General features: G+C 35.7%; 1 protein-coding gene across 1 annotated transcript in view; it reads right to left on the minus strand.

The window, feature by feature from the left end:
* The window catches only part of LARS1 (leucyl-tRNA synthetase 1), a 66,953-nt gene that overhangs the window by 10,940 nt on the left and 34,704 nt on the right, over window positions 1-21,309 (minus strand). The window contains exons 16-28 of the mRNA XM_059062811.2: window positions 19,068-19,153; window positions 18,912-18,977; window positions 18,739-18,821; window positions 18,190-18,328; window positions 17,284-17,496; window positions 15,651-15,708; window positions 13,818-13,881; window positions 10,214-10,397; window positions 6,481-6,571; window positions 5,102-5,242; window positions 3,350-3,490; window positions 2,983-3,093; window positions 666-776 (exon numbers count right to left, since the gene is read on the minus strand). Coding sequence (XP_058918794.1) covers window positions 666-776; window positions 2,983-3,093; window positions 3,350-3,490; window positions 5,102-5,242; window positions 6,481-6,571; window positions 10,214-10,397; window positions 13,818-13,881; window positions 15,651-15,708; window positions 17,284-17,496; window positions 18,190-18,328; window positions 18,739-18,821; window positions 18,912-18,977; window positions 19,068-19,153 — 1,488 coding nt within the window. The remainder of the gene's footprint in view (window positions 1-665; window positions 777-2,982; window positions 3,094-3,349; window positions 3,491-5,101; window positions 5,243-6,480; window positions 6,572-10,213; window positions 10,398-13,817; window positions 13,882-15,650; window positions 15,709-17,283; window positions 17,497-18,189; window positions 18,329-18,738; window positions 18,822-18,911; window positions 18,978-19,067; window positions 19,154-21,309) is intronic.

Here is a 21,309-nt window from a genome sequence, read left to right on the forward strand (position 1 = left end):
TCCACCAGATCAGTTATATATATGAAAAAGACTAAGAGTTTAACCCAATGATTCTCAATGGGGGAGCTATGGTGGCGGGCTGATTTTGCTACCAGGAGATATTTGGCAATGTATGGAGGCATTTTTGGTTGTCATAACTTGAGTAGGGGAGGGAGAAATTCTACTGGCATCCAGTGGGTAGAAGCCACTATAGTGCACAGGACAGCCTCCCACAACCAAGAACTATCCAGCCTAAAATACACATGAGCCATTGTTGTGAAACCCTGATCTAACCACTATAAACAACGTTTATTATCCTGTTAAGCTAAATCTATACAAATGTAGAATCTTGTTCCAGTAATAGGATCTAGTAAAAATACACTAATGTAAGCCAAAAGACTATGCTTCCTCCTTAAACTGAAAGGAAGGGAAGATAGAATTTGAAGAGAATCATTTAGTGCAGTAATTCTCAACCAATTTTTTTTCCACAATACATATTTTTCACACACTCAGCAATTCCACGGGTAAACCCCAAATCTGATCACTCATTTCCACAACCACTGATTGAAAAGTGCTATTTTAGCAGATTTCTTGGGGGAGACTGTGCCCAAAGTGTTCCTCTTACTTCTACTATCCTATCTAACCATTACCCATGTGGTCACAGCTGCAGAAGGTCCACAGCTTACCTTAATCATGGCGACAAATGGCATCACTTTCTTCATGTATTTCTTCAATTCTGGCAAATTGACTAGTTCACTAGCAATGACTTTGTTATCAGGCAATTTTCCACTGTTGGTCTAAAAAAAAAGAGTGGGAGAGGAATGTGAAGAAAAATACTTTAAAGATAATGTAGGATAGTAGATGTGCCTGTTAAGAAACTAGCCAGACATGAAATGGTGGCCTCTACCAATCTGCTAGAGAGCAGCAGAAGAGGGTGCAGCCTCTAACATCACGGGGAAGTGAAAGGTAAATAATACAGAAAGGAGTCTCCTCTTTCCTCTAAATTCAAAGGACACGTGTTTTTTCGGATAAAGGGGAAGAGCACGTGCATCATGCTGAAATACTTAATTTTCCCTTACACTAATGATACCCCTAGGATTGTAACATTAGATCTTATCTAGTGATAAAATGGTCTTATAAAAATCCTATGTGTCTTCAAACTTCTCAAAGCATTTCATTAGTCATATCAAAATGAAAACTATACAACTATCATATAAGATGTATTATAATGTCTGTTATTGAACACTCTGCCTTTAAATTATTACCACAAATGTGAAAAGAGAATCTCTAGCTATCAACCTGTTAAAAATAATATAATTTCTATCTACCAAAAATAAATATCTACGTCATAAGCATTAATATGCACACAGTCCCAAATGAGCTGCCTGAATTTAAATTCATTCCTGCAAACATCAATACAGGAGAAATAAAGTAAGCGGCCTTTCCAGACTTTTAGGTGACCTATTTTCTCCTCATTGTAAAGGAATCACACCAAAGCCAAGGGTTGGGAGTAAATCTAAAAGAAAAGTAACATACAGTAAGATTTCCAATAATCTATTTACTTTCAATTCTAACCTTTACTAGAGTACACAGGAAAAAATACTTTCTCTACTTGCCAATACGTTGCTTTGAAATACATAAGAAAAAGGAGGGTGAAACACACTCTTTTTTCCTTATGTCACCAAAAAGGTGCCATATTGAACATAACAACATTCTTCTTGATTATAAACTGACATTCTTTTAGTTCTTTTGGATGAAAACAAATGAAAATTTTAAAGGAAGCTGGTCATTCCAAATAATGCCAAAAGATGAAGTTGATTTCAAACTATGTAATCTAGTCAATAAATATAAGTAAAAATATAACTTCTAAAAGAACAGTGGTGATTAATTTTTTAATAACTGGGACATTATATACCATATTTGGTTCTTCTGCTTCCTTGAAAATGCTAGTATGAATATATATGCCACTGAGGCAAAATTTCATTTTTCTAACTACCAAAGTAGCTTTTACTCTTTTACTTACCATAAGTCAAAACTCTGCAAGCAGATTCTAAAAGCTACACTCCATTTCTATCAAACGCAATCAAAGGAAGAGGCAGTTCTCCATAAAAACAGGTTCACATATTGTAGAATACAAAATTACTTGCTCTTCTCGTTCTATCAAATCTTACAAATATAAAAGTTCTGAGTATTTATTGGTTAACCATGAAAAGTACTGAGGCAAAATTCCAATAAAGATCTAGAAAATCAAAGCTAAGGATTTTTCCTTTATATTACCATTTTATGCTTTGGCCATAATCCCTATTTGGTCTCTCTCTTTCTTTCTCTTTGTAAAGTGCCCCTTAATAGTTTCTGTCCACCAATAACTGTTGTTTATAATCTGAACAAAAATTCTACAACATATACTTTGTTTCCATATTTTGAATGTGAAAGGAAAAAGAAAGGTGAATTTTTTTCTCTAGGAAAACCTAGAACTAAGTTTAAATACTGAGTTCCCTTTAAATACAACTATCATATTTAATAGCTATTTACCCGACAATCAAAAACATAACATCAAACTCTCCATTTCTATGGGTAATTATCAAATTGGACATTTTCTTTTAAATTACTCAAGAGCCAAGCTTCAAATTTTTTCAAATATAATAATGTTAAGGCTTCATGAATGCCAGTGTTCAAGGCACAACAAATCCAAAAGGCAAACAGTCCTTTTGCTTCATAATTTTAACCACGCATATGAAAAAGTCCCACACCTTTTGATTACATACAACTAGACCTAGTATTTTTCTATGAAAGTTTCAGAAATGATGAAAAACAGCTTTTCCCTCGGCATCCATTTAAGAGCCACCAAGGATAACAAATGGCACTCCATGCATAAAGGTAATTAAACAAAGCTGCCTGTCTTCCTTCCCCTAGACATTGCCAACATCCTAAAAACAAAAACAGCATAGGCAGAACACGAAACTGCTGGGGTGAGGCTGGGGGGGAGTCTATTGAGAACGTCACCTCAAAGTGATGACGCAGAACTGACAGGGTGATGTATTGCCAAGATGGATAGTTCTTTGCCACATAGATGGTGCAATGTGAAGGCTTCTGAGGGAGCGGCTTGTCAGTCTTCTACAGGGCAGAAGAAAGAAAAAAAAACATTTAATCACTTTCATATACACCAAAAATGAAAGAACCCTCTCCCAGTACATAGCACTACTGCCTTTAACATTAAAAAATATGCATATAATAGAACTGCATTAGAAATGAAAATACCCTACATTAGCAATGAAAATAGCCCTAATGAAAGTTTTTATTTTCATTACTATTAAATGTTATTTGACCAATAACTTTTAAGGAATGAGATTAAAAAAAAAAATAACTTCACCTTCCCTTTAGCTGGTATCATATAGTTCTTGAGTCGCAGTCTAAGGTCATGTGCTACTTCCATGAGATACTGTGAGGAGCGTATCAAGCTTTCATCCACAGGACCTGCCAGAGGCCATGAAGCATTCATAACTGAGTCGGGCTTAAAAAAAAAAAGGTTCAGTGAGATTAGACAACACAACTATTTTATGATTCTTGGTTACAGTTTCATACCAAGGCATGGTGTGTAACTGTGTGCTCAAAGTTCAAACCTGACTACACATAACATGTTTCCACAGACCCTGATCTAATGTTCCCTAGAATTCAAGCTGTGAAGTCTGACTCTACATTCTTAATTAGCATCCACTTGTACAAGCATATTGATACCCACACACATATGCTCACTTTCAAAGAAAATTATGTAATGCTAATTTGCCTAAATTTAATCTTCGTTATATAAATTATGCATACTCTCAGTTTTTATCCTATTAATACATCCAGTACTGAAAGTATGGCTCTTTGGAATATATATCATGAGCACATTTTTGCATTGTTCACACATTGAAAAATACAAAAGAGCTTGGCCAATAATGCTGGAAAGGAGTTATTAAACCAGCCTATCTGTTTATCTGTAAGCCTGGGAGAAATAAATTTATCTTCACAGTAAGAATGCAAATATAATATCCCTGAATATGCAGCCCTATATATGCCAGGAATTTTATATAAAACAAGAATATTTATGCAAGTATACACTTCTATCTTTGTTTATAAGCAGCTCATAACAGTTATTTCCATCTTTCTCAATATTTTCACCTTTCTAAACAAACAGTTGAGAAAACAGTATTAGTTATACGTGTATTCAAATACATTATAACATTTCCTAATAAGAATTAGGTGATAAACAACACACACAAAGTCACGTTATTAAAACATATACAATAAATAAATTTTTAAAAAGTTTTTAAAAAGGGGAGGGCCTCCCTGGTGGCTCAGCAGTTAAGAATCCGCCTGCCGGGGCTTCCCTGGTGGTGCAGTGGTTGAGAGTCTGCCTGCTGATGCAGGGGACAGGTTCATGCCCCGGTCCAGGAAGATTCCACATGTCGCAGAGCGGTTAGGCCTGTGAGCCACGGCCGCTGAGCCTGCGCGTCCAGAGCCTGTGCTCCACAATGGGAGAGGCCACAACAGTGAGAGGCCCGCATAAAAAAAAAATTCTCATCACAAAAAAAGAATCCGACTGCCAATGCAGAGGACACGGGTTTGAGCCCTGGTCTGGGAAGACCCCACATGCCACAGAGTAACTAAGCCTGTGTGCCACAACTACTGAGCCTGTGCTCTAGAGCCTGCAAGCCACAACTACTGAGCCCATGTGCCACTACTGAAGCCCGCGTGCCCAGAACCCGTGCTCTGCAATGAGACAAGCCACCGCAATGAGAAACCCACACACAGCAATGAAGGGTAGCCCCCACCTGCCGCAGCTAGAGAAAGCCCACGCACAGCAACGAAGACCCAACACAGCCAAAAATAAAAAATTAATTTAAAAAATTTTTAATAAAATAAGATAAAATATATACACCGTATGTGTATAAATTAAGGCATATATACCCAATGTAGCTTCAGTTTAAGCTGCTGTAATAATTATGAGATAATGAACCCAATATTATTCTTGAAATACTCATTTTCAGTCTTTCTCTCTTAAGTAACATTATTATCCCAACATTGATTTAATGAGGCCAAAATCAAAACCACCCAGAACATCTTAAATGCATAAAGCTACCTTTCCCAGGAGTGTCCAGATGTGCTCACACAAATGAGGACAGAATGGAGCCAAGAGAAGTGTCTGAACTTCAATAAACCGGAACACGAGGTCTCGGTGCATCCCTTCTATGGCCAATTCACGGTATTTATCTTTCGCAGCCTACAAAATTTGGAGTTATTTACCATTTCTCTCCCCCACTTCTTTAAAATAAAATTATAGGAAAAAAAACTCAGTAGCTCTATTTTAATGCATTTTTAAGTATTTAGTCTTTTAAAATTCCATAATAAACTTTAGTAAAGGTTTTACTTTATTTTTAACAACCTGAAAATAAATGTATATCAATCCTTAGGTTAAAAACAATAAAGTGTTTAAATTTATACATCTTTGATAATCTTTGCTATTAAGCATTTCATTTTAAGCATTTCTTAGCCATTTAGGGTTCTTTTGGGGGCGTTGTTTGTTCATGTCCTTTGGTAATTGTTCTTTGGACCATTAGTATTTTTTTGATGAGCTTGTCAAAATCCTGAAATACAGACTGTAAATAATTTTCCAGTTAACTGTGTATTTTTAAGATGATTTCAGTTATTATTTTCTTATCTATGTTGGCAAATTCATCAGAATTTTTTTGGTTATTCCTTTCTTTTGTTTTTATAATTAGGAAATCTTTTTTCAATTCTAAAATCAAGTAAATGTTCACTTAGCCCTGTTTTAAAGAAAAAAAAAAAGTAATTCAATCCCAACAAAAGCATATTGCAGTTTTATACTGATTCTCAAGAAAAATATCTGAAAAAGACATTTTGCAATGGACATAAAAGATGAACAATTTAAACTGTGTATTAAGGATGAATGCTGAGTAGCATGTATTAATAAATAGCATCAAAAAGGCTGTAAATATGAAACACTGCTATGCTAAGCACTTATCCTTATTTAATCACATCTCTGAAAACCAAGTTACATAAATCCCAATGTGATATTTTACAAAACTGACTGAGGAAAGCTACATTTTTACTTTAAGCATTTGAACTGCCAAACTTGAGGATATGCTGACACCTTGTGGAAAACCTCAGAAAATGTTTGCTTTCAAACTAATAGCAATTAGTTACAACTATGCCTTTGTTTTTTAATCAACTTCAAAATGTTTTCCTGGAAAATGTGACTAATTTTTAGATTTAACATCTTTATTAACCCACAGCTCAACTAGGAATACAATTACTTATATTAAAGAGACATAATACAAAAGGTACCCAAGAAAACTATTTAAAATCACAATTTATTGAATATTTTACAAATTTTCAGTCTCCACTTAAGATGAGTTATAATGCTACAGCAGGGGGGGAAAAAACAAGAAATACATCATATTCACACTGACATATTTTATAGCTACAAAAATAGCCTACCTGAAACTCAAAAAACCCAGTTTTCAAAGCTTCTTTAAACATCATCTTTTCATAGTTTTGATCTGTTTTTATAATGCCTGCATTCATTTCACTATTGAAAAGGAAAAAAAAGGTAATTGAGTTTAAAGGCAAGTACATATATATAGGTATAAAAAACTTCCACACATACTAACAAACATTAAAATGAGAACAATGCATGAAACATTTAAGACTTCTCAACCACAAAACCATCTTTGTGTTCCTTAAAACTGACTATTGCAGCCTGCCACTGTCTATCCACTGTTGAGTATTGTCATTAAAACTACTTAGGGCTCCTGTTTATGACAACACAGTTAACCACATGCTTGCTTAAAAATTCCTTGATGGTCACCCTGATACCAAAACCAGACAAAGATACTACACAAAAAGAAAATTACAGATTAATATCACTGATGAATACAGATGTAAAAATCCTCAACAAAATACTAGCAAACAGAATCCAACAACACATTAAAAGGATCATACACCATGATCAAGTGGGATTTATCCCAGGAATGCAAGGATTCTTCAATATACGCAAATTAATCAATGTGATACACCTTATTAACAAACTGAAGAAAAACCATATGATCATCTCAATAGATGCAAAAAAAGCTTTTGACAAAATTCAACACCCATTTATGATAAAAACTCTCCAGAAAGTGGGCATAGAGGGAACCTACCTCAACATAATAAAGGCCATATACAACAAGCCCAGAGCAAACATCATTCTCAATGGTGAAAAACTGAAAGCATTTCCTCTAAGATCAGGAACAAGACAAGGATGTCCACTCTCACCACTAGTATTCAACATAGTTTTGGAAGTCCTAGCCACGGCAATCAGAGAAGAAAAAGAAAAGGAATACAAATTGGAAAAGAAGTAAAACTGTCACTGTTTGCAGATGACATGATAGTATACATAGAGAATCCTAAAGATGCCACCAGAAAACTACTAGAGCTAATCAATGAAGTTGGTAAAGTTGTAGGATTACAAAATTAATGCACAGAAATCTCTTGCATTCCTATACACTAATGATGAAAAATCTGAAAGAGAAAATAAGGAAACACTCCAATTTACCACTGCAACAAAAAGAATATAATACCTAGGAATAAACCTACCTAGGGAGACAAAAGACTTGTATGCAGAAAACTAACTATAAGACACTGATGAAAGACATCAAAGAGGATAACAACAGATGGAGAGATATACCATGTTCTTGAATTGGAAGAATCAATATTGTGAAAATGACTATACTACCCAAAGCAATCTACAGATTCAATGCAATCCCTATCAAATTACCAATGGCATTTTTTATGGAACTAGAACAAAAAATCTTAAAATTTGTATGGAGACACAAAAGACCCCGAGTAGCCAAAGCAGTCTTCAGGGAAAAAATGGAGCTGGAGGAATCAGACTCCCTGACTTCAGACTATACTACAAAGCTACAGTAATCAAGACAATATGGTACTGGCACAAAAACAGAAACACAGATCCATGGAACAAGATAGAAAGCGCAGAGATAAACCCACGCACCTACGGTCAACTAATCTATGAGAAAGGAGGTAAGGATATACAATGGAGAAAAGACAGTCTCTTCAATAAGTGGTGCTGGGAAAACTGGACAGCTACATGTAAAAGAATGAAATTAGAACACTCCCTAACACCATACACAAAAATAAACTCAAAATGGATTAAAGACCTAACTAAATGTAAGACTGGACACTACAAAACTCTTAGAAGAAAACATAGGCAGAACACTCTTTGACATAAATCACAGCAAGATCTTTTTTGATCCACCTCCTAGAGTAATGGAAATAAAAACAAAAATAAACAAATGGGACCTAATGAAACTTCAAAGCTTTTGCACAGCAAAGCAAACCATAAACAAGACAAAAAGACAACCCTTAGAATGGGAGAAAATATTTGCAAACGAATCAAAGGACAAAGGATTAATCTCCAAAATATATAAACAACTCATGCAGCTCAATATTCAAAAAACAAACAACCCAATCCAAAAATGGGCAGAAGACCTAAACAGACATTTCTCCAAAGAAGACATACAGATGGCCAAGAAGCACATGAAAAGCTGCTCAACATCACTAATTATTAGAGAAATGCAAATCAAAACTACAATGAGGTATCACCTCACACCAGTTAGAATGAGCATCATCAGAAAAATCTACAAACAACAAATGCTGGAGATGGTGTGGAGAAAAGGGAACCCTCTTGCACTGTTGGTGGAAATGTAAACTGATACAGCCACTATGGAGAACAGTATGAAGGTTCCTTAAAAAACTAAGAATCCCACTATTAGGCATATGCCCAGAGAAAACCATAATTCAAAAAGACACAAGCACCCCAATATTTATTGCAGCACTATTTACAATAGCCAGGTCATGGAAGCAACCTAAATGCCCATCGACAGATGAATAGATAAAGAAGTTGTGGTACATATATACAATGGAATATTACTCAGCCATAAAAAGGAATGAAATTGGGTCATTTGTTGAGACGTGAATGGATTTAGAGATCATCATACAGAGTGAAGTTAAGTAAGAAAGAGAAAAACAAATATCGCACATTAACACATATATGTGGAGCCTAGAAAAACGGTACAGATGAACCAGTTTGCAGGGCAGAAGTTGAGATAGAGATGTAGAGAACAAATGTATGGACACCAAGGAGGAAAGTGGCAGGGGTGGGGTGGTGGTGTGCTGAACTGGGAGATTGAGATTGACATGTATACACTGATGTGTATAAAATTGATGACTAATAAGAACCTGCTGTATAAAAATATAAAACAAAATTCAAAAATTAAACAAAAAAATTCCTTGATAGAAACTTTATTAAGAAGCCCAAAATGCAATATGAAAATAGCTTTACTAAGGCTATAGTCAGGTTTAGTTGTTGCATTTTAAACAACTGACATTGGATTAAAAATATATTCCTTACGCTACCTCAGGCCCTTCATAATTTGGCCTAATATGGCCCCAACTTGTTTGATATCCTACTTCTGCCTTCCACATACCGAACACTTCAAATAAATACCATACTCTTTCCATGGCTTTCTCCTCTCCCTCAAAAATTAGGTTTATTCTTCATGAAACCCAGAACTCAAATGCCATCTCCTCTAATTTCCCTCTATCCCTACTATTGCACTTATAATTGCTTGGGTAAGTGTTTTCCTCTCCTGCTAGACTATAATGAAGGATCAAGTCTTATTCATCTTTGTAATACCAGTGCTTAGGATGTTCCTGATACAAAGAGACTGATAAATGTTTTTTGAAGGAAAAAAGAAAAGACAATTCTTTTCCTTTAACCTACTTTTCCTTTAACCATTCCACCCTCCTCTAATGCAAGACAGCATGGTAAAATGGTCATGAGAATGGGCTTTGGAGACAGAAACAAATTCATATCCCAAGTTTGAAATTACCAGCTTTGAGACATTTAATGAAATACTTAATTTTTCTAAGCTTCAATTTCTTTAACTATAAAATAGAGCTAATAATATCTTTATCATATAAAACTGCTAGAAGGCTAAAATCAGATAATGGATGCAAAGTAATTAGCATAGTACCTGGCACAAGTAAGCTTTCAGTGAATAAAAGTTATTATTAACATCTAATTTATTTAATGAGGAAAAAAAAGAAAACTTAAAAATACACCAGGACTAAGCAACTCTAAAGTACAAAGTGGTTGGGGTCCATAGATTACCTGGCGAAAACTCTATCATTGAAGGTGTTGGCAGGACCACTTCTTAGGCTATCCCAGTTGGCAACCATTTCTTTCACCCATTCCACCCAGGTGTACAGACGGAGAATACCTGCATCTGCCATGGTTTCCACAAAGTTAGCATCTTCAACAGTGTCACCAGCATCAGCTAGAGCCAAGCGCATTCCTGGAAGAAAAAAATCAGTCGATGATTTAAAAAAGGGGTTACTGCATATCAACTACATAACCAGTTGAGTACACTACTAAGCCTACATATAAATTAAGAAATAACAAACGCTTTAAAGGACTGCATATATCAACAGCAAAAATAAAGATCACCAAAAGTAGAATCCATAATGATGTTGCTAAAATATTTGAATTTTCTGTATTGATTTGCATACACTTAGCATCAATATGTGTTTCTTCTCAGGCATGTTGAGTTAATGAGATAAAGTGATCCTTAATGAGGCAGAGGGAAAAAAATGAAAAACAGGAAAGTTCCCTATCAACATCTCAGCCTCATTTACAGGTAGCAAAATATTACTATATTGTAATGCATTAAGAACACACAGAAGTGCCTTATGCGCACAAATACAGATTTTCTTAGTCCTAAAAGCAGATTCTTCCAACTTTCCTAGTAATCAAATACAACTTTTCAACCAAAATCTTCCATTCTAAAATACTGAAAAAATCATCAATAAGAGTCTAAATAAATTACAGGACATCCTTGCAATGGAAGACTATATTGCTGTAAAAGAGTGAGGTAACTCTTGTGTATCAACATGAAGTGATCTCAAATATGAACTAAGTGAAGAAGGCAAATTTCAAAACAGTATGTAGGGTATATGCTACCATCTGCACCTTAAAGGAGGAGATGAGAATATGTAACATCAAGTTATGTATGCATTAAACATCTTTTCCAATACACAAGAAGCTGAACATATTTTTTTAACTTTTTATATTGAAATAATTTTACAGTTAAAGAAAAGATGCCAAAGATGAGAATAAACATATACCATTTACCAGACTCTCTTAATGTTAACAACTTACATAACCACAGTTTCAAAAGCAGGAAGTTAACATTAGTATGATACTATTAACTGATTTACAGACTTTATTCAAATTTCACCAGTTCTTCCTCTAATATCCTTCTCTGTTCTAGAATAGAATTTCTCCCAACTTGGGTTTGTCTGATGTTTTCTCATGATTAAACTGATGTTATGCACCTCTGGCAAGAATATCACAAAGTGATGCTGTGTGTCTTTCTCAGTGCATCATTATCAGGGAGGTAGATAATACTGATATGACTTATTACTACTATTGCAAACCTTCCTCATTTGGTCAGGTAGACTGTCTGCCAAGTTTCTCCACTGTAAAGTTACTGTTTTTCCCTTTGTGATTAAGAAATATCTTGGGAAGGGTAAGCGGTGACGATGTGAGAGAGTGGCAGGGACATATACACACTACCAAATGTAAATTAGATAGCTAGTGGGAAGCTGCCGTATAGCACAGGGAGTTCACCTCTGTGCTTTGTGACCACCTAGAGGGGTGGGATAGGGAGGGTGGGATAGGGAGGGTGGGAGGGAGGGTGACGCAAGAGGGAAGAGATATGGGAACATATGTATATATATAACTGATTCACTTTGTTGTAAAGGCGAAACTAACACACTATTGTAAAACAGTTATACTCAAATAAAGATGTTAAAAAAAAAAAGAAATATCTTGGGAGAGATACTCTGAGAATATGCAAATAATCATTTTTTTTTTAAACTTTCACCCATCGATTTTGGCAACTACTGATGGATCTTGTCTGTGACAATATTACTATGATGTTTGTCTAATGGTGATTTTATATTTCACTCAGTCCTTCTACTTTATTACGTGGAATTCTTCTGAAAGGAAGAACAGTCCCTATCCCCCCACTTATTTATTTATTTAATTATTACTATACATTCATATGGATTCATAAATATTTAATTTATTCACTGGGTTGTAATTCAATACTATCATTATTTACTTTGTTTCCTAAATTGCTCTAGCATGGGCAATTGGGAGCCCCGTCAAGTTGGCTCCTGTGCCCTTTCAAACTGTCCCCATCCTTTTTTTTTTAGCACAGGCTCCAGACGTGCAGGCCCAGCGGCCATGGCTCACGGGCCCAGCCGCTCCGCGGCATGTGGGATCTTTCCGGACCGGGGCACGAACCCGTGTCCCCTGCATCAGCAGGCGGACTCTCAACCACTGTGCAACCAGGGAAGCCTTGTCCCCATCCTTTTTTAAACATTTCCTTACTTTCTGGCATCATAAAATGTTCCATGCTCATCTTGTATTTTCCCTACTCCAGCCCTCAAATCAACCCTTCTCCTAGGAACCCTAGTTCCTTTTATTGGAGAATGGTATTTAGAAACCAAGATCTGAATGCCAGGTGTTTCATTATCCATGGGCTCTCTCAGCAGAAAGAATTAGAAAAATAAATGCATGTATACTAACCCACACATAAATCTATGTTTATTTTTATATCTGTCTGTATGTAAAATAAAACCCGTGAGTTCATACTGATGTTGCCAATTCCAGTCCAACACCACAGGGTTCATTCTAGCATTTCCTGTTGACCTATATATAGCTTCTGACAATGAGCTCTCATCTATAATATATTTATTCGTTAAATCCCAGTAAACCCATAAAAGTTTCAGAATTGCTAATCTACACCTCTTTAAAAAAAAATAACTACAGTATTTGTGTACAGTTCTTTTTGCCTTACTGGGTTCAGTCAAAATTACTGTTTTTCTAAGTAACTTAGGTTAATTCTTCCCCATCCCCTTCAGTTCAGTCTCAAACTATGGTAGCCATGATCAGCAAATGATCAGCCATGATGACCAAAAACTGGGTTACATAAGAATGACTGGTTCTTTCAGGTCAGACAGTGTATTTCTTCTCTTGACAAAGTAACAGTTAAATGGAATAGTAATGAGGCCAGGGAAAGCATATTTTTTGAAGAAATGAATGCTCCTAGGTTCAAGTCACTTATATGTATACCAAATATGGAGGAAATACTTTGAAAAAGCTTCCTACATACTTACCATCTCTACAAACCAACTCTTTTCTTTTCTTTAAGATTTTTTTTTTATTTGGACCATTTTTAAAGTCTTTATTGAATTTGTTACAACATTGCTTCTCTTCTATGTTTTGGTTTTTTGGCTGCAAGGCAAGTGGGATCTTAGCTCCCCGACCAAGGATCGAACCTGTACCCCCTGCATTGGAAGGCGAAGTCCTAACCACTGGACCGCCAGGGAAATCCCCCTACAAACCAACTCTTTAATCTTAGAAGTAGCATGAAATTAGGAACAAACCAGGTAGCACTTACAGTGAGTTTCCTTTGAAAGAAGACTGTAATAATCTTAGCTTAAATCTGTTCCTAAAAAGATCAGATCAGCAATTCTTATGTTTTAAAAATTACATTCCTGTACACAAAAAATACATGAATATTTTAAAGTATTGGTAAAAGTGTAAGAGAAAAGCAATGAAACTGAAACAACAATGCTAACTTGCCTTCTGTAATCTGAGGAGAACTGGACACTACGCAACAGCAATAACAAAAAAGCATACTCACCATCGGCTGAATATTTGTCAAGAGCTTGGGTCAAAGTGAGGAAGTTGCCTGTGGATTTTGACATCTGAAAGAGAAAGTCAATGATCAGGCATTAGTAAGAGTATATATATAAATAAAATAAACCAAATCAGCCACATCAAATTAAATGGGTTGGCCACAATCAGGTAAAAATCAAAAGGATCAGAAGCATGGAAAGGAAAAGATACCTTATACTAACTTTACAGAGGAGAAAACTGAAGTGACTAGTCTGAGTCACTAATCTAGTCAGTGGACAAAGCTAGGACAGCATCTCCAGTCTGATACTCAGTCCACGGCTCTTTCCATTAACCAATACTGTCCCTTGGGAATTGGTTTAGACACGTGGATGATTCCACTATAACTCTGGAACACTTCAGCTGGTCATAAAGAAGAGCTTTATAGCAATTAGAGTCATTCAGAAATGAATGGACAAGCTCATGAGGTCAAAATTAGGGTTTTAGGGAACCTCCTGTTATTAGGGTCACAACTGGCTACTCAAGTTGTGCTCTGCCTGAAGGCAGCACAACTAAGGAGGAACTGTGCCCAGCCTAGCAATCTTTATTATTTAAAAAATGTTTATGTTTTTGTAACTTTGCTGATACAAAAGAGAGGTGGTCATTCTATCAACTTTCTACTATATGGCAGTAAAATATTTCGTTCTAATAAAATGAGTATAATGTACATATAGCACAACAATGTGGAGACCAAAGGAAATGTCATGTTATAACAGGATTCATATTTATATACTCACATGTACATACACACATATATACACATACATATATAAAAATATATATACAGTTCACTTTGACCTACAAAGAACAAATGAGTGTGATAATCAAAAGTCCTTGTTGATTTAACAAAATCTATAAAATAGCCATTTTTCAGCCTAATGTACAGATTACCTTACATGAACTTTTTTATTGCCTTTCAATATTAGGATACTGGTAAAAAATAACATCTCATTTTGCAATTCATATCATCTGCTATGCTTAAATCTATAACTTTTCATTATGACATACCTATAGCAATGAATATTCTTTTACCATTAATATTCCATCAGATGTAGCAAGATTCACTGGTTGGAACAAATCCAACTTGTTATAATTGTTATTAATGAGAAATAAATAATATTGTCACTTAATTTTTTTTTTTTTTTTAGTTGAGGAAAGGTGCCCCTTTCTAATGTACACAAAAGCATCATAGGGGCAAACAAGGGCTTGTCAAGAGGTTGGCATAACTCCTGCTGAGGATATTGAATAATTAGGTGAAGTCTTATGTAGCATAAAAAAATCATATATTGAATATATTAGTAGTGGTAACGAAAAGGGCAAGTTGCAGTAGTATGGGAAGAGAGATACCATCTGGAAAGAAGCATTAAATGACATTTAAAAATCCTATAAACTCCAAAATTCTATTATTCTAATTTAGTGGCCAGTCACAGTATAAAGCAATAACCACCAAATTATTTTCTCAACTTAATGAGAAAGATATTGTCGGGCCACAATGCTAGGATCTTTACGTTTCCTGTCCCTTTCTCTCTCTCCTCCCATAATAATTTGTGTCATCCTTTGCCACTCTAATACAAATGTTATAATAGAGAAGTTTTCCCCATCCCACCTCTCAATTAATACTATCTACTCCACTCACTCAACTTTAAAATAAACTTCTCATTTACTCTGGTAGTCCTAAACATTTTAAATGGAAGATATTTAACTCTCTGGTTTTTACATTATTTCTTTAAAAAGTACAACATCCTAAATCTGAAAAACTTTTCTGTAGCATTTTAACCTTTCAAGAGGCAATGAGCCTTACCTTCTCAGAGTTGAGGAGGAGATGTCCATTTGCTCTCACAGCTACAGGCCATTTATCACTTGACAGGAAAATGTTTAAAGATAGAAAATAAAACTTAAAGATTATGGTTTAGCCTTAAAAATTTGAGGTAAATGCTAAAAGATTCATAAAAAATTGCTAAAGCAAATGTGCAGGGATATTAATTGAGTCCTGTTCATAACAGGAAACCAATGAAAACAAGGAAAGTATCCATTAGTAAAGGACTGGTTATATTGATATAAACTATGGTACAGGAATATAATGAAATATTATGTAACTATTTTTAAAATACAGGCAGGGCTATATATATAAAAATAAAAAGATATTAGAAATATACTATTACAAGGAAAAAAAACAAGAGACGGAATACTGTCTATAATGTGGCATCTTTGTATAAATTAAAAACTAAACAAGTATAGATATCTGCTGCTGGTATATGCATACATACATTTTCCAGAAGAAATCACAAGAAAGCAGTAGCAGTGATGAGCTTTGGGAAATAGACTAATATAGGGAAAAGGGTGAAAGTTCACTATCATTCATTCATTCTAACAATGAGATCACGTAGGGGGTAATGTTAAGAGCAAGAGTTCTGGAGCCAGACTGCTGGGTTCTGCATCCTGGTTCTGCCATCGCTGGGTAACTCTGGGTGAGTTATTTTGAGCTCTCTATGCCTCACAAAGGTTCCTTGTCCGTAAAAATGAGATATTACAGACCTTCCTCGAAAAGTTGTAGTGAAAACTACACGAATTACTAAAAGTGATTAGAAGAGTGTCTGACAAAAGCACCTGAAGCTACTACTTATCTGTAATTTTTAAAACCCTAATACATATCCAAAACTTGATGCAAGGGGATAAGTATTCAACTATATTACTAACAAGTACTTCTGAGACACCTGATTATCTCCAAAAACACATTTTAACCAATAGAGAAAAATAAATGGATGACAAGAACCACATCATATTTATTTTATTCCTCTTCTTCAAAATCTCCCTTTTATTCTTGAGAAAGAAAATGTAATCTCATTCTAAATGCAATCTCAGCCTAAATACAAAAAGTCCCGTGAGATTGCTTTGGTTTTACAAAATAAAATTTGAACAGTGGAAGGGGTCTGTTTCTTCAGCTACTTGAGGACAGGAGGAAAAGGCACAGAGACATGTCTGGATCAAGAGGGAAGATGACAGAAGGATTACTCTTGAGCACATGGTATTAAAAAATGCATCTTTGACCCAGATTCTAATTAGAACATCCCTACTTAATGCTGGAACCTTGGGGCTCTCAGCTCTAAAGGGATGTTTCCTTTCCATTCTAATGTCCTAGGCTCTGTCTGAAATCGCCTTTATTCCAGCATCTAACAGGTCAAATGAGTCATGTAACATTACTGACAGTGTACCTGAAATGTGACATGCTTTGGTGGCCCAAGGTAGGTACGAAGATTTCTGGATATAACAGATAGGAGAAGGTGTGCTTTCTCCTTCAGTACATTTAATATTAGAAAAAGAATGTAACTGTTAAATCTAACTATACCCCCCACAATAACATCTATATATTTGAAGCCACAAGGCACCCTTGTCAATAATCAATAAATTTAGTCTGCATCTTTTTTAGCACTCACCTTTCTTCTGGCCACATAGCCACATGATTATAAAGGAAATATGAAAGATGATTTGGAATAAGATCCTTGCCAGAGGCTCGAAGATCCACAGGATACCAGAACTCAAATTCCTGCTTTAACTGATCTAATTTTTCCTTTGGGATCTGAGTTTTAGGAAATGGAGCCTCCTTGAAGAAAACATAATCCCAAACTTCCTTGGTCATCTGCTGTGGTCTGTATTAAAATAAAAGAAATGAACAAACAACAACAAAATATATATATAATTTCTTTGAAAGAATCAGCATTCTAATCCAACCATGAAGTAAAAATCACTTTCTTAATGTTTTACAGTAACAAATGAGGTCAACAGACTCCCATAAGAATGAAGAATGGATAATAGAGAAGGGGCTATTTATTACTTTCTTTCTCAGTTCAATGCAAAAAAAGCAAAAACATCATGACAAAATTCCACTAAATGAATTCTTATAAAAACTAATTATTAGAACTTTCTGGCTTCCCTGGTGGCGCAGTGGTTAAGAGTCCGCCTGCCTAAGCTGGGGAAACGGGTTTGAGCCCTGGTCCAGGAAGATCCCACATGCCGCGGAACAACTAAGCCCGTGAGCCACAACTACTGAGCCTGTGCTCTAGAGCCCGTGAGCCACAACTACTGAAGCCCACGCACCTAGAGCCCGTGCTCTGCAACAGGAGAAGCCACCGCAATGAGAAGCCTGCGCACCTCAATGAAGAGCAGCTCCTGCTTGCCACAACTAAAGAAAGCCCGTGTGCAGCAACAAAGACCCAACACAGCCAAAAATAAATAAAAATAAAATAAATTTTTTTTTAAAAAAGAAAGAATTTTCAATACATAAATCAAAAGATCACCTCATGCTAACAAATTACATTCTGTCCCCTTATCCATTTACCAACCTGATGCCCAGTGGAGACTCTGCCTGTCCACGGAAGTTACCTCCCTGCAACAGATGTGCAACTGTGTAAAATGCCATGTAAATAGTGGAGTCAGAGAGTGATTCAATCAGCCACTGCTCATCCCACGGCAGACGAGTACCTGTGAGATAAAAAGAACGTAATTAATGCATGAGGAACCTAAGAGACACTTCATCTACAAAATTCACATTTTTAAGAGCAGGTCTATAGCACTGACAAAGCTACTTATTTAGGTTCTTAAATTTACTTGAATAATTAATATAAATAAACCAGTAAATAAAAAAACAAAAGGGTTGAAGCACTAGAAACTTTCTATTAAAAAAACCTGTATCATAAAAGCTATATGGGCATTAGATACTTCTACCACCAGGTAGATGGTAGGGGACCACATCCTAGTTTCCTTCACCCTCTAACCAAAACCTCTCACTTCCAATTCAGAAACACACTGGAAGAGAAGAAAAAAAGGTGAAGTGTTAATTTGCTGTGTAACTGGCAAAGTCATTCAAACAGAAAAATTTGAAGTTTGCTTACCTAAGCCGTAAGTTCTTGAGCAAGCATGCTCTTGCAGCCAATCTAAGGTAGCTTCAAAATTTCTCCTGGTCTCCTCACAGAACCTGGAGAGAGTAGAAGATAAAGTATCTCTCTTCAGCTTCATTGTCTTCCCTGTTTCTCATCTCCTTCCCTATCACTTTCTCCCATCTTACGTTTCCAGGTTCTTCAAGCACTGGGATGTCTGTTTTTTCCAGTTCTGTTCTCCATAATCCAAGTACCTGGGAGTGGACAAATTGATTTAAAAAAAAAAAGTCAAGGATAAGCAAAGTGACAGGAGGAAATTTCTTCTTGCTATAAGAAAAACTAACCACTGGTCACACAGGGCCACGACACATTCATCTGAAGACCTGGACATAACTTGTTTCTCTGGTTCCATGTAAATATATGCATCTCCCTAAATGAAAGTAAATAAAAATATATCAGATATTATGTTAAGGCAATCTCTATTCCTCAAGGAAAAGAAAAGTAATTTTTTAGAAAAAAAAATGCTCTACCAACAGTAACCAAAACCCCAGGTTTTCATTATGTCTTCCCTCTTCCCAGGGTAGAAGTTATCTGCTTTTCTTTCTGTATAACACTTGCTTCTGAAAAGGCGTGCACCTTCATCAAATGGATCACCTTCTCTAGGTACAGCTTATTCCTTTTCAGAGTGAAAGATGTTTAACAGTTTCTAATGCTATGGTTTGAAGGTTAGGCTGCCTATGGCAGCCTTTTATTCTTGTTATAATAAAAATATAAAGAAAATAGATGCACAGAACCACTGCCTTTAAAAAAAAGAGATGCACAAAAATTAAACACAGAAAATACTTTTACTAAAGATTTATAGCATCATGAAAAATTCCCACTAGAAAACTGACCATAAATTTTATTTTTAGAAAAAAATACAAATATTTCTTAATGTACTATAATCCCAAACTTATTAGGCTAGGATAATTTTTAAAAATAAAATTCAGCATTATCATTCAAAAAATGATTCATTGTTCTGTGTTCTTAATGCATGTTCTTCACACTGAACTTAAACAGGTAGGACTTTGGTTTAAAGATGGTAAATTAAAAACAGACATTTAATTAACTCTGCTCCCTCTCAAAATTCTAACAAAATAACAACAAAGAGGCTTTTTTTGTCCTAATGGTATGAAGCTACAAAGACAACAAGAATGGGAGAAGAAATAATATCAACCAAATTTTGGAAACTAAAAAGCAGAATAGGTGACAATCGTATTAGCAGATCAAAGGAAGCTAGCTGAATACTAAGCCCACAGAAAAGAAGGCTGAAAAGCAATTCAGTTTGCATTACAGAACCTCCAAAAAGACTCAGCATTTGTGGCACAAGATAGTTCTGGAAGAGGAGGTAACATGAGACTGGAAACAGGGGGACTAACTTAAGTCTTTTCAAGAAGTTAGAACTCCAGATACCCTAATCCCACACCATGCAGACAGGCAACTGCCCCTTCCTGTGCCAGCAGAACAGTGAAGGTTTACTCTCTGGAGAGGACAAAAGAGAGTCAACCAGAGGACGAAGTTGAGGGTATGGGTATCATAGTGAAAAAGAGGGATAAAGTGAAAGTCAGCACATTGGGTGTTGGAATCCAACCTAGTAATCTTCCACCATTTAGCTCCCAGAATGCTCAGTTAGCTTAGACCCTTTAAACTGGAAACTGAAGAATCTTCTGAGGGGAATCTAACAAACCAAGAAGCCCTGATTAACATCAAGGCTAACATCAGGGTTTCCCTAAGGTCCAAATGGACCTTCCAGATCTCTCCCAGTGAAGCCCAGAGACAAGCCCTACCCATATCCAAAAAGGTTCCAATCATCTTTTTGTACCCATTCTTAAATATCAATAGTCTTCCTCAGATTAATAAGATTAAAATTTCATATCCCTGAAACAAGAATAGCAGCATCCTATAAAAAAAGGATCAGATAACAAGAATAAGCTCTTAAACTGGCTGAGTTGGTAAATGTTGAAGCTGGGTAAGAGGTACACAAGAATTCATTATACTACTCCACTTTTTCATAAATTTGAAATTTTCCACACAAAGAAAAAAATTTTAATGAATTCTTAGAAACATTTATTTATACACACATGCACAAGCAGACAAGTAGCAGATATAAAAAACACAGTAAACAAACGAACAAAAACTCATAGGAAGAAAAAGGTGAGGGACTCCCCCAGATAGAAGAGCAAAAGAACTTTCAGAGTCTAAGAGATCCAATATCTGAATAATAAGAATTCAGAAAGCAAAACTAAAGAATAGAAAGGGATAAAATAATTAAACAAAAAAGTCAAGAAATTTTCCCAAAATTGGAGAACATAAGTTTCCAGATTGAAGGAGCCCAGCATACAGCCAGAAGAATGAATGAAAACTGACCTACACCAAAATAAATCATCATGAAATTTCAAACTACTGGAAGAAAAGAGAAGATTCTATAAGCTTTGGCATGGTGGGGGGCAGTGCAGGGAACAGTGGAGACACAGGTCACTTATAAAAGATCCATTATTACCAGAATGGTTTTGGACTTCTCAACAGCATCACTGAACCAGAACACCA

This window comes from Kogia breviceps, chromosome 4 (genome assembly GCF_026419965.1).
Source record: "Kogia breviceps isolate mKogBre1 chromosome 4, mKogBre1 haplotype 1, whole genome shotgun sequence".
In the NCBI taxonomy this organism is placed as follows: Eukaryota; Metazoa; Chordata; class Mammalia; order Artiodactyla; family Physeteridae; genus Kogia; species Kogia breviceps.